The 12,600-nt window shown below is 45.6% G+C and overlaps 1 protein-coding gene across 6 annotated transcripts in view; it reads right to left on the reverse strand.

Moving 5' to 3' along the window:
• Positions 1-12,600, reverse strand: part of shroom2a (shroom family member 2a) — a 299,172-nt gene that overhangs the window by 161,021 nt on the left and 125,551 nt on the right. For all 6 annotated transcript variants that reach the window (XM_086006382.1, XM_086006375.1, XM_086006374.1 and 3 more), the window contains exon 2: positions 6,462-6,613. In XM_086006382.1, coding sequence (XP_085862508.1) covers positions 6,462-6,613 — 152 coding nt within the window. The remainder of the gene's footprint in view (positions 1-6,461; positions 6,614-12,600) is intronic.

Genomic DNA, 12,600 nt, shown 5'->3' on the forward strand with positions numbered 1-12,600 from the left:
ACCCGGGCCAGATCCAAAGATTGGCAGGCAAAACTGTAATCGAACAATGGGCTGCCTTTAAAGAGGAGATGGTTTGCATACAGACAAGGTACAGTCCCACGAGGGTAGGCAACAAATGCCAGAGCTCCCTGGATGACAAAAGAGATAGCGAGTAAGATAAAGCAGAAAAAAGGGGTGTATGACAGATATCAGGTTGAGAATACAAGTGAGAACCAGGCTAAATATAGAAAGTTCAGAGGGGAAGTGAAAAAGGAAATAAGAGGGGCAAAGAGAGAGTATGAGAATAGACTGGCAGCTAACAAAAAAAGGACTCCAAAAGTCTTCTATAGGCATATAAATAATAAACTGGTAATAAGGAGGGGCGGGGCCGATTAGGGACCAAAAAGGAGACCTACACATGGAGGCAGAGGGCATGGCTGAGGTACTAAATGAGTACTTTGCATCTGTCTTTACCAAGGAAGAAGATGCTACCAAAGTCATAGTGAAAGAGGAGGTAGTTGAGATATTGGATGGGATAAAAATTGATAAAGAGGAGGTACTTAAAGTAGATAAGTCACCAGGACCGGATGGGATGCATTCTAGGATGCTGAGGTGAAGTAAAGGTGAAAACTGCAGAGGTACTGGCCATAATCTTCTAATCCTTCTTGGTTACGGGGGTGGTGTCAGAGGACTGGAGAATTGCAATTGTTACACCATTGTTCAAAAAGGGTGCAAGGATAAACCCTGCAACTACAGCTTAACCTCGGTAGTGGGGAAGCTTTTAGAAACGATAATCCGGGACAAAATTAATAGTCACTTGGACAAGTGTGGATTAATTAAGGGAAGCCAGCACAGATTTGTTAAAGGCAAATTGTGTTTAACCAACTTGATCGAGTTTTTTATGAGGTAACAGAGAGGGTTGATGAGGGCAATGTGGTTGATTTGGTGTACATGGATTTCCAAAAGGTGTTCGACAAAGTGCCACAAAATAGGCTTGCCAGCAAAGTTGAAGCCCATGGAATAAAAGGGACTGTGGCAGCATGGATACAAAATTGGCTAAGTGACAGGAAACAGAGAGTAGTGGTGAACGGTTGTTTTTTGGACTGGAGGAAGTTATACGGTGGTGTTCCCCAGGGGTCGGTACTAGGACCACTGCTTTTCTTGATATATATTAATGATTTGGACTTGGGTGTACAGGGCACTATTTCAAAATTTTAAGATGATACAAAACTTGGAAGTATAGTGAACAGTGAGGAGGATAGTGAGAGACTTCAAGGAGGGCATAGACAGGCTGGTGGAATGGGCGGACACATGGCAGATGAAATTTAACGTAGAAAAGTGCAAAGTGATGCATTTTGTTAGGAAGAATGAGGAAAGGCAATATAAACTAAAAGGTACAATTCTAAAGGGTGCAGGAACAGAGACACCTAGGGGTATATGTGTACAAATCGTTGAAGGTGGCAGGGCAGGTTGAGAAAGAGGTTAAAAAAGGCATACAGGATCCTGGGCTTCATAAATAGAGGCATAGAGTACAAAAGCAAGGAACATAAGAAATAGGAGCAGGAGTAGGCCAATCAGCCCCTCGAGCCTGCTCATCAGCCTCGAGCCATTCAATAAGATCATGGCTGATCTAATCTTGGCCTCAACACCACTTCCCCGCTCTCTCCCCATACCCCTTGACTCTCCTGTAGTTCAAATGTCTGTCAATCTCCGCCTTGAATATATTCAGTGACTCCGCCTCCACAGCTCTGGGGTAGAGAATTCCAAAGATTCACGACCCTCAGAGAAGAAATTCCTCCTCATCTCCGTCTTAAATGGGCGACCCCTTATTCTGAAACTGTGCCCCCAGTTCAAGATTTCCCCACGAGGGGAAACATCCTCTCAGCATCTACCCTGTCAAGCCCCCTCAGAATCTTATATGTTTCAATAAGATCATCTCTCATTCTTCTAAACTCCAATGGGTATAGGCCCAACCTGCTCAACCTTCCGTCATACGTCAACCCCTTCATCCCAGGAATCAACCTAGTGAACCTTCTCTGCACTGCCTCCAATGCAAGTATATCCTTCCTTAAATATGGAGACGACAGCTGTACGCAGTACTCCAGGTGCGGTCTCACCAGTGCCCTGTAAAGTTGCATCAAAACTTCCCTACTTTTATACTCCATCCCCCTTGCAATAAAGGCCAACATTCCATTAGCCTTCCTAATTACTTGCTGTACCTACATGCTAACTTTTTGTGTTTCATGTACTGGGACCCCCAGATCCCTTTGTACCGCAGCATTATGTAGTCTCACTCCATTTAAATAATCATTTGCTTTTTCATCCTTCCAAAGTGGATAGCCTCACATTTTCCCACATTATACTCCATTTGCCAAATTTTTGCCCACTCACTTAACCTATCTATATCCCTTTGCAGACACTTTGTGTCCTCCTCACAACTTGCTAACCCACCTATCTTTGTATCATCAGCAAATTTGGCTACAGTACACTCGGTCCCTTCATCCAAGTCTTTAACATAGATTGTAAATAGTTGAGGCCCCAGCACTGATCCCTCTGGCAAGTTATGACGAACCTTTATAAAACACTGGTTCGGCCTCAACTGGAGTATTGTGTCCAATTCTGGGCACCGCAGTTTAGGAAGGATGCGAAGGCCTTAGAGAGGGTGCAGAAAAGATTTACAAGAATGGTTCCAGGGATGAGGAACTTTAGTTATGTGGATAGACTGGAGAAGCTGGGGTTGTTCTCCTTAGAGCAGAAAAGTTTGAGAGGAGATTTGATAGAGGTGTTCAAAATCATGAGCGGTCTAGACAGAGAGAAACTGTTCCCATTGGCGGAAGGGTTGAGAACCAGAGGACATAGATTTAAGGTGATTGGCAGAAGGTCCAAAGGCGACATGAGGAAAAACTTTTTTATGCAGCGAGTGGTTATGATCTGGAATGCACTGCCTGAAAGGGTGGTGGAGGCAGATTCCATCATGGCTTTCAAAAGGGAATTCGATAAGTAGCTGAAGAAAAAATTTTGCAGGGCTATGGGGAAAGGGCGGGGGAGTGGGCCTAACTGAAGTGTTCTTGCAGAGAGCCGGCACAGGCTCGATGGGCCGAATGGCCTCCTTCTGTGCTGTAACCATTCTATGATTCTGTGATCAGAATGTGAGAATAAAACACCTGGCGTGAATGTCAATGTTGAATCATCAGTGAATCTGCAAATATATGCAAATTTAATACCGAACCCCCAACAAACAAATAATGAAAAGAAAGACTTCTATAGAGTCTCTCATGACCTCAGAATGCCCCCAAGCGATTTACAGCCAGTGAAGTACGTTTGAAGTGTAGTCACTGTTGTAATGTAGGAAACACGGCAGCCAATTTGCGCACAGCAAGCTCCCACAAACAGCAATGTGATAATGACCAGATAATCTGTTTCATGTGTTGGTTAAGGGATGAATATTGGCCAGGGTACCGGGGAGAACTCCCCTGCTCTTCTTCGAAATAGTGTCTTGGGACCTTTTACGTCCACCTGAGGGGGCAGACAGGACCTTGGTTTAACGTCTCATCCGAAAAAGCTTCAAATGTTCAATACTCTCTATGAATTTATGTTTAATGCATTCATAAATCCATACAATGCACATTTGAGGTGGTAGAGATGAATCTTCGACGTACATGTACAAGCTATCCTACTTACAGGGAAATCCATTCATTGTTCGGGGGGGAAACAAATACGAAGCACGAAGACGACAACTAGGGAGATATGGGGGCAATTTTAACTGTTATTGCCAGGCGAAAAACAGGTGATAGCAAATCGGCACCAGTTTACACCCTGCCAGATTCTCTTTTCAAGTGTGGCTGCATTCGCTATCACCTGTTATTTGTCCAGTGTTAAAGGTTAAAATTACCCTGTAATCTTTGAAACAAAAGGCTTTTGTGCGTGAAGTGACTGGGTCGGATTCTGCTGTGAGTGGCGAATGAATGGCAGCAACCATTCCCACAGACTTCCCATGGGGCTTCGCACAGCAAGTTGCTGTCAGCGGGATGTCCAAATGGCGCAGCACCCTCTACAGGGCATCTGGGACCTGTGTGAACAGGGAAAGCAACTGTGTGTCTCCTTAACCAATCAGATTGAAGAATCTTTAATGAGGGCTGCAGCATCTGAACCAGGAAGTGTCAGTTAGAAGTGAATTCGATGTTAAATTCAGTTCAGAAAGCGAAAGAGAGGGGAAGGAAGATGGGATTAAGAGAGACGAAAGAAAAAAGTAAAATTAAGAGTATTTAATTTTCTTTTAATCCCCAAAAATATTTAAAATCTGAAGGAATGAGGCTCCACACTTGTAAAAGTTAATTTTCAGTACCAGAGAGGTTGTTTGGCAGTATTTAAAACTTATCACGTCATTAGAGGGGTACTTAGACTGAAATGGACAAGTTTAGTCCGTATCTATGATTTCAGTACAGAAACTTCATGCTATTCAATACATAATAAATGGGGAGCCCCACGGCGAGATGCCATTTTCACAGCTTATGGAGAAGCAGCGGATCTCGTAAACCAACTTTCGGATTTTTGCCGGCGGTTGCTGTCCAATTTGCGCATAAATAACGTGAGCGCTGGTCACAGCAAATTCTGGGCCACTGGCTCAGATATTGCAGTAGAAATAACGGTGAGGCTATTGGCGCTCACCGTTAGTAAGGAGTAAACAGCAACTTCCAGCGTCCGCACATGCGTAGTGAAACGCGGAAATCAGGATGTTACTGTCCGAGTTACCCTGCTCCTCCAGAAGCCGTGCTGTAATAGCATCTCGCTGAGACTCGCCATTGAAACACATATATGGGCGTGAAGTTGCTGTTCTTACCCATTAGCTACGTCAGAAAAAGTTAGGGCTGGTGCATTCAAGTGTAAGTGAATTTTTAACGGAGTGTTAAGCCTTAATTATTCCAAAACAACCTCTCTGGCACTGAAAATTAACTTTTACAAGTGTGGAGTCTCATTCCTTCAGATATTAATTATGTTGCAGATTTTTAAAAATTAAAACTTTTACAGGAAACTTTCGATTAACCGGCCACTAAATAACCGGAAAAGTCGGTTAACCGGCAAAATTCAGGAGTCGGTTCAGATAACTTTTTTTTTAACTTTTAGTTACTTTTTTTTACTCATTTCTGGCTGTGCAAGCGTCTAACTGAAGCTGTTGCTAAGCTACAGAGACGCTTGCAAGCTGTGCTGATTGTTTTGAAGCTGTTGCTAAGCAACAGGGTTTGTTGCTAGATATGGAGCTCAGAAGCTCCGTATGTTTTAACTATAGCGCTCGATTCTCCGGCAATGTTGATAGACCGGCACCAGCTCGGTCCCGTCCGTGCCAGATACCAGAAAGTTTCCTGTATTTTACTTTTTCTTTGTCTCTTTTATCTCTCTCTCTTAACCCCATCTTTCTTTCCCTCGTTGTACCTGATTTGGCACTGAATTAAATATTCTAACTTACACTTCCTGGTTTCGACTTTGTGTCTCAGTTAAGAATTCTTCAATCGGATTGGTTAAGGAGCTACACAGTTGCGCGCCCTGTTCACACAGGCCCCAGATCTCCTGTAGAGGGCACCGTGCTGTTTTGGATCTCAAACAACTGCAACCTCCAGTGCAAAATCACATTGAAAGTCTGTGGGTAAACGCAAGTGTAATGGGCGGCTGGCGCCGTTCGTTCACCGCTGACCGCAAAACCCTGGCCATTGTGTTTAGACAGTTAGTTGCACAGTGGCTAACCGTATTTCACAGAATCATACAGCATAGAAGGAGGACATTCAGCCCCTCGTGTCTGTGCCGTCTCTTCGAAAGTGTTATTCAATTAGTTGCACTTTTCTGCTCTTTCCCCCATAGCCCGTCAAATGTTTCTTTAAGTATTTATCCGATTTCCTTTTGCAAGTTACTGTTGAATCTGCTTCCACCACCCTTTCAGGCAGTGAATTCCAGATCATCACAACTCGCTGCGTAAAATGCACTCTCATCTCCCCTCTGGCTCTTTTACCATTATCTTAAATCTGTCCTCTGGGTATCCACCCTCCTGCCACTGTCAAAACTCTTCATAATTTTGAACACCTCTATTAAATCTGCTCCAAGGAGAACCTTCTCCACTTACGTGCTGTATCATTATGAATGATGGTTTTCCATGATAACTATCTCACTAGAAAGAAATCAGCTCGCACAAGATGGTTGTCCAGGAAACAGTGAAATTATGCTTCTATTTTAGGATGAAATTTGCTGCTCGCAATGGTCAGTCCCAAATTCAGGCATAAACTTGAGAACCAAAAAGAGGTCCACAGGCTCCCAAGTTTTTTTTGAACCCTACCTGCCTCTCTCCACAGACGCCGCCTGACCTGCTGAGTGTTTCCAGAGGTTTCTGTTTTTTAACTCATCTGCCACCTCTGCACCAATGACAGGGGTCACCTTTCCAGAAGAAAGGCCCAAGTGTGAACTGTTACGCCCGTGGGGTTTGTTTCGTGCCTCACCTTCTCACCACTATCTTCAGAGTCCTGTGCGAGCCTTTCACAAGGCAGATTGCCTCTTGCCTGAAGCCGGTCAGAATCACCTCGTTGATGCTGACCATCTCGTCTCCGACCTGAAGCTTGCCCGTTGCCGCTGCTTTGCTTCCATCCTCAATCTGAAATTACATTAAAACGGCCGGATTGAGTAAGCACAGAAATTCCTGATTTCCCACCCTCCCCAAATCAATTTATTTACTGTGATCAGGAATTCACGACCTTTTAAGGGCGGTGGAAGCCGATTCAACAGTAACTTTCAAAAAGCAATTGGATAACTATCAAGTAACAAACCCAGAGCAACAGGATATAAAGAGGTGCTCTTGAAGTGGGTAACATTACTATATAAAGGGAGAGTGCATCAGCAGCTTGCCTTGTTTGCTGCTGGATTAGAATGTCTGCATTTGTAGTGTCTCTCAGAACTATAAATATGGCAGTAACTCAGATTTTGAGTTTGCAACCATTCCGATTTAGAACACAATATGATTCCCTCTTCAGTGAGGTTTACCATCAGAGGCCGTTTCAAAACCTTGTATAAATGGACAATATAGCGAAAGGATATTTGCATGTAAAATATGATTCAGTTGACCCTGTAACGACTGGATAAACCAACATTTTAACACATGCAGTGCCACTGCTTTTATTTTAATAAATAGCTCAAATAAATAATTTAGGATGTTCATTCCATTGAATAAACGTTACGACGACTTAAAATGGAAGGTGTAAATGCAGGCTGCGGTTTGATTCTGTTTACAAAAAGAAAATACTGCAGGTGCTGGAAATCTGAAATAAAAACAGAAAATGCTGGAGACACTCAGCAGGTCTGGCAGCATCTGTGAAGAGAGAAACAGAGTTAAAGTTTCAGGTCGATTACCTTTCGTCAGAACTGGAAAAAAGCAGGAAATGGAACAGATTTTTAAGCAAGTGTAGGAGCTGGGAAAGGGGGGAGGGGAGGAAAGAACAAAAGGGAAGGTCTGTGATAGGATAGAAGGCAGGAGAGGTTAAGAGATATTAAGAGATATTCAAGGCAAAAGGAGATGGTAATGAGACAGGTTAAGAAACAAAGGATGGCTCTAGATGAAGTGTAAATTGTGCTGGCAGAATGAAAGACAGCTGCCCTGTGGGGGAGAAGAACAGAAAACACAAACAAAAAAAGTGTGGGAAAAAAATGTATATGATAGGGGCCGAGGTTATGATCTGAAATTGTTGAACTCTCTGTTGAGCCCAGGAGGCTGTAAAGTGCCTAATCGGAAGATGAGGTGCTGTTCCTCGAGCTTACGCTGATATTCCATGGAACAATGCAAGAGGCCGAGGGCGGTGAGGTCTGAGTGGGAATGGAGCGGAGAATTAAAGTGACAGGCGACCGGAAGCTCGGGGTCCCCCTTACGGACTGAACGGAGGTGTTCCGCAAAGCGGTCGCCCAATCTGCGTTTGGTCTCCCCAATGTAGAGTAGACCGCATCGTGAGCAGCGAATACAGTATACTAAATTGCAAGTAGTACAAGTAAATCACTGTTTCACCTGGAAGGGGTGTTTGGGGCCCTGGACAGTGGGAAGTGGGGAGGTATAGGGGCATGTGTTGCATCTCCTGCGCTTGCCGGGCGAAGGGGAAGGGATGTTGGGGGTGATTGAGAAGTGAACCAGGGTGTCGCGGAGGGAGCGGTCCCTTTGGAATGCTGAAAGGGGAGGTGAGGGGAAGATGTGTTTGGTGGTGGGATCACGATGGAGGTGGCAGAAATGGCGGAGGATGAAGGGAAGGGAAGAGCCGGAGATGGACCATGTGAAGGTGAGGGAAGGGTAGAAATTGGAAGCAAAGTAAATGAAATTTTCTTGTTGAGGGCGAAAGCAGGAAACGGCACCGATACCAGTCCCCATCCACCACCAACCTCCTCCGCCTGGCTGAACTTGTTCTCACATTGAACAACTTCTCCTTTGACTCCACCCACTTCCTCCAAATCAAAGATGTTGCTATGGGAACCCGCATGTGTCCTAGCTACGCCTGCCTTTTTGTGGGATATGTGGAACATTCTTTGTTCCAGTCCTACTCAGGTCCCCTCCCTCACCTCTTTTTCCAATACATTGATGATTGTATCAGTGCCGTTTCCTGCTCTCGCCCTGAACTAGAAAATTTCATTCACTTTGCTTCCAATTTCTACCCTTCCCTCACCTTCACATGGTCCATCTCCGGCTCTTCCCTTCCCTTCCTCGACTTCTCCGTCTCCATCTCTGGGGATAGGTTATTGACAAACATTCACTACAAGCCCACTGACTCCCACAGCTACCTGGACTACACTTCCTCCCACGCCGCTTCCTGTAAGGACTCTATTCCATTCTCCCAGTTTCTCCGTCTCCGCCGCATCTGCTCTGACGATGCCACCTTCCACACCAGTGCTTCCGACAGGTCTTCCTTTTTCCTCAACTGAGGATTCCCCTCTACTGTGGTTGACACAGCCCTTGACCGTGTCCATTCTATCTCTCGCACTTCTACCCTCACCCGGGCCCCTCCCTCCCGGAACCACGATAGGTTCCCCTTGTCCTCACCTTTCACCCCACCAGCCTCCACATTCAACGGATCATCCTCCGCCATTTCTGCCACATCCAGCATGATCCCACTACCAAACACATCTTCCCCTCACCTCCCCTTTCGGCATTCTGAAGGGACCGCTCCCTCCGCGACACCCTAGTCCACTCCTCTATCACCCCCAACACCCCTTCCCCTTCGCCCAGTACCTTCCCGTGCAAGCGCAGGAGAGGCAACACCTGCCCATATACCTCCCCACTTCCCACTGTCCAGGGCCCCAAACACCCCTTCCAGGTGAAACAGCGATTTACTTGTATACGGTATTCGCTGCTCACGATGCGGTCTCCTCTACATTGGTGAGACCAAACGCAGATTGGGTGAGCGCTTTGAGGAACACCTCCATTCAGTCCGTAAGGGGGACCCCGAGCTTCCGGTCGCCTGTCACTTTAATTCACCGCTCCACTCCCACTCAGACCTCACCGCCCTCGGCCTCTTGCATTGTTCCACTGAAGCTCAGCGTAAGCTCGAGGAACAGCACCTCATCTTTCGATTAGGCACTTTACAGCCTTCTGGGCTCAACACAGTGTTGAACAATTTCAGATTATAACCTCGGCCCCTATCATATAATTTTTTTTTCCACACTCTTTTTTGTTTGTGTTTTCTTTTCTTCTCCCCCACATGGCAGCTGTCTTTCATTCTGCCAGCACAATTCACACTTCATCTAGAGCCATCCTTTGTTTCTTAACCTGTCTCATTACCATCTCCTCTCACCTTGAATATCTCTCAATGTCTCTGAACCTCTCCTGCCTTCTATCCTATCACAGACCTTCTCATTTGTTCTTCCATCCCCCTCCCCCCTTTTCCCAGCTCCTACACTTGCTTAAAAATCTGTTCCATTTCCTGCTTTTTTCCAGTTCTGACGAAAGGTCATCGACCTGAAAAGTTAACTTTGTTTCTCTCTTCACAGATGCTGCCTGACCTGCTGAGTTTCTCCAGCATTTTCTGTTTTTATTATGTTTGATGGGTTTAATTAGAAATGTGAGTACTTACAGCATCTTCAACTAGAAATATAGGACTAGCATCTTTCACAACCTCAGGATGTCCCAAAGCACTTTACAGCCAATGAACTACTTTTGAAGTGTAGTCACTGTTGCAATGTACGAAATGCAGCAGCCAATTTGCACACAGCAAGGTCCCACAAACAGCATGAACAAATGACCAGATAATCAGTTTTAGTGATGTTGATTGAGGGTTAATATTGGCCAGGATACTGGGAGAACTGCCATGGGATCAACAACATTCACCCGAGAGAGCAGACTTGGCCTCGGTATAACGTCTCATCCGAAAAACGGCACCTCCGACAGTGCAGCGCTCTCTAAGTACTGCACTGGAGTGTCAGCCTAGATTATGTCCTCAAATCTCTGAAGTGGACATAAAATGTCCCACGGCAATACTTCGAAGAGGTGCAGGGGTGTCCTCTCAGGTGTCCTGGCCATTATTTTTCTCTCAACCAACATCATTAAAACAGATTATCTGCTCAGTATCACACTGCTGTTTATGGAACCTTGCTGTGCGCATAAGGCTGCCACTTTTTCTACATTACAACAGTGACTACGCTTCAAAAAGTACTCAATTGGCTGTAAAGCGCTTTTGTACACCCGACTCCTGAGGTCATGAAAGGCACTATATAAAATGTATGTTCTTTCTTTTTTCTTTTAGGAAATGGTGAGAAACATCACGATAAAGCAGCAAGTATGAAACGCCGTTTGTAATGTATTTACATGTTTTCCCCAAATTCAACGTGATGAAGCAAATGGAGGGATACACCCACTCCTGGTCCAGATGAGATTCACATCTCCCAAGTGGTGGGAACACTAGGGAACTGGTACAGAATCAGCATAACTCACAGGGAGCTGGAGCGTGAGCGGGATGGGCAGTGACTGGACAACAGTATCAAATAAAACAGCTGCCCTTTGTACCAACTGAGGTGGGTGTTCGTGCAACTCCCCGGGAGGAAGATGTGTGAAAACAAATCAGTAACATTTTGTTCCCCACACAACTAGAGCCCCATGGTGACCTTTATTTTCTTTTTTTCTTTTAGAAAAACATTGCTTTTGGCACTAGTTTGGGCCAAAATTCTAGCAGAGTGCTGATAAGCGACTGGAACTGTTGCTTTGCCCGGTAACACACACAAGGCAACATCTTATGCCAATAGCGTTTGGGACACGTGCCCACATTTCAGCAGGACTGTCGATGTTTATCTGATTACCCGTCAGACCAGTTAGCAGAACAACCTGGGCAGCTTTCAGTCCGCTCCAGCTGAAATCCCTGAGCTCAGCTCCACAAAGCCCTCTCCCGCACACTAGTGGCAGGCACTGGAAGCGGCCAAGGAAAAGTGGCCTTTATTACCAGCCAGTACCACAGCACTGCCGGGAGGGAGTGCCATGGCCATATCAGCACTGAGCTCACGCACTTGGTCAGGTATATGGCCACGTTCACCCAGACACGCCCACATTAACAACAACAGAACCGGGCAGCCTGCTCTCAGCTCTTCTTGCATTAGGGTACATAGGAACAGGAGTGGGTCGTTGAGCCCCTCGAGCCTGTTCCGACATTCAATGAGATTATGGCTCGTCTGGATATTAACTTCATTTACCCACCTCAGCGCCGTACACCTTGATACTCAACCAACAAAAATCTACCGCTCTCAGTCCTGAAAATGTCAATTGACCCCCAGCCTTTTGAGGGAGAGTTTTCCAGATTTCCATTACCCTGTGTGTGAAGAAGTGGATCCTGATTTCACTCTCCGCGGAACAGCCTGGCTCTAATTTTAAGATTATGCCCCTGCTGTTCTCCATTCCCCCACCAGAGGAAATAGCTTCTCCATATCTACCCTATCAAATGCCTTTACCATTTTAAACACCTCAAGCCAGTTGGATCTACCTTGTCAAAGGTTTCCGTTAAATCAACGCCATGTATCTGCAGTTAGATTCCCAATGGAAGGAACTAGACTCCACAAAGTTTTATTAAAAGGCCTGCAAAACTATATTTGTTCATCATATTTAAAATTTCTCAGCCCTTTCCCGGGTAAGTTATTTCTGGCTTTAAGGGAGAATCACAGTCGACAGCAAAATCACAGAAATCACAGAAACCCCACAGTGCAGATAGAGGCCATTTCGGCCCATCGAGCCTGCACCGACACATATCCCACCTGATCCCCGTAACCCCTACACCAACACATATCCCACCCTATCCCCGTAACCCCACATATTTAATCCCCTTAACACTAAGGGTCAATTTATCATAGCCAATCAACCTAACCCGCACATCTTTGGACTGTGGGAGGAAACCGGAGCACCCGGAGGAAACCCACGCAAACACGGGGAGAATGTGCAAACTCCACACAGACAGTCGCCCGAGGCCAGATTCGAACCCGGGTCCCTGGCGCTGTGAGGCAACAGTGCTAACCACTATGCCACCGTGCTGAAAAAGGCACCAAATTAAATGCAACAGATTAGACTTTTCTAAGGGGAATGTCATAACAGCATAAATGTGCCAATAATACCAAGATCTGTGTGAGTGTTCAAAC

The sequence above is a fragment of the Somniosus microcephalus genome, chromosome 14 (assembly GCF_052327205.1).
Source record: "Somniosus microcephalus isolate GS21.2 chromosome 14, FLI_Smic_1.0, whole genome shotgun sequence".
NCBI classification, from domain to species: Eukaryota; Metazoa; Chordata; class Chondrichthyes; order Squaliformes; family Somniosidae; genus Somniosus; species Somniosus microcephalus.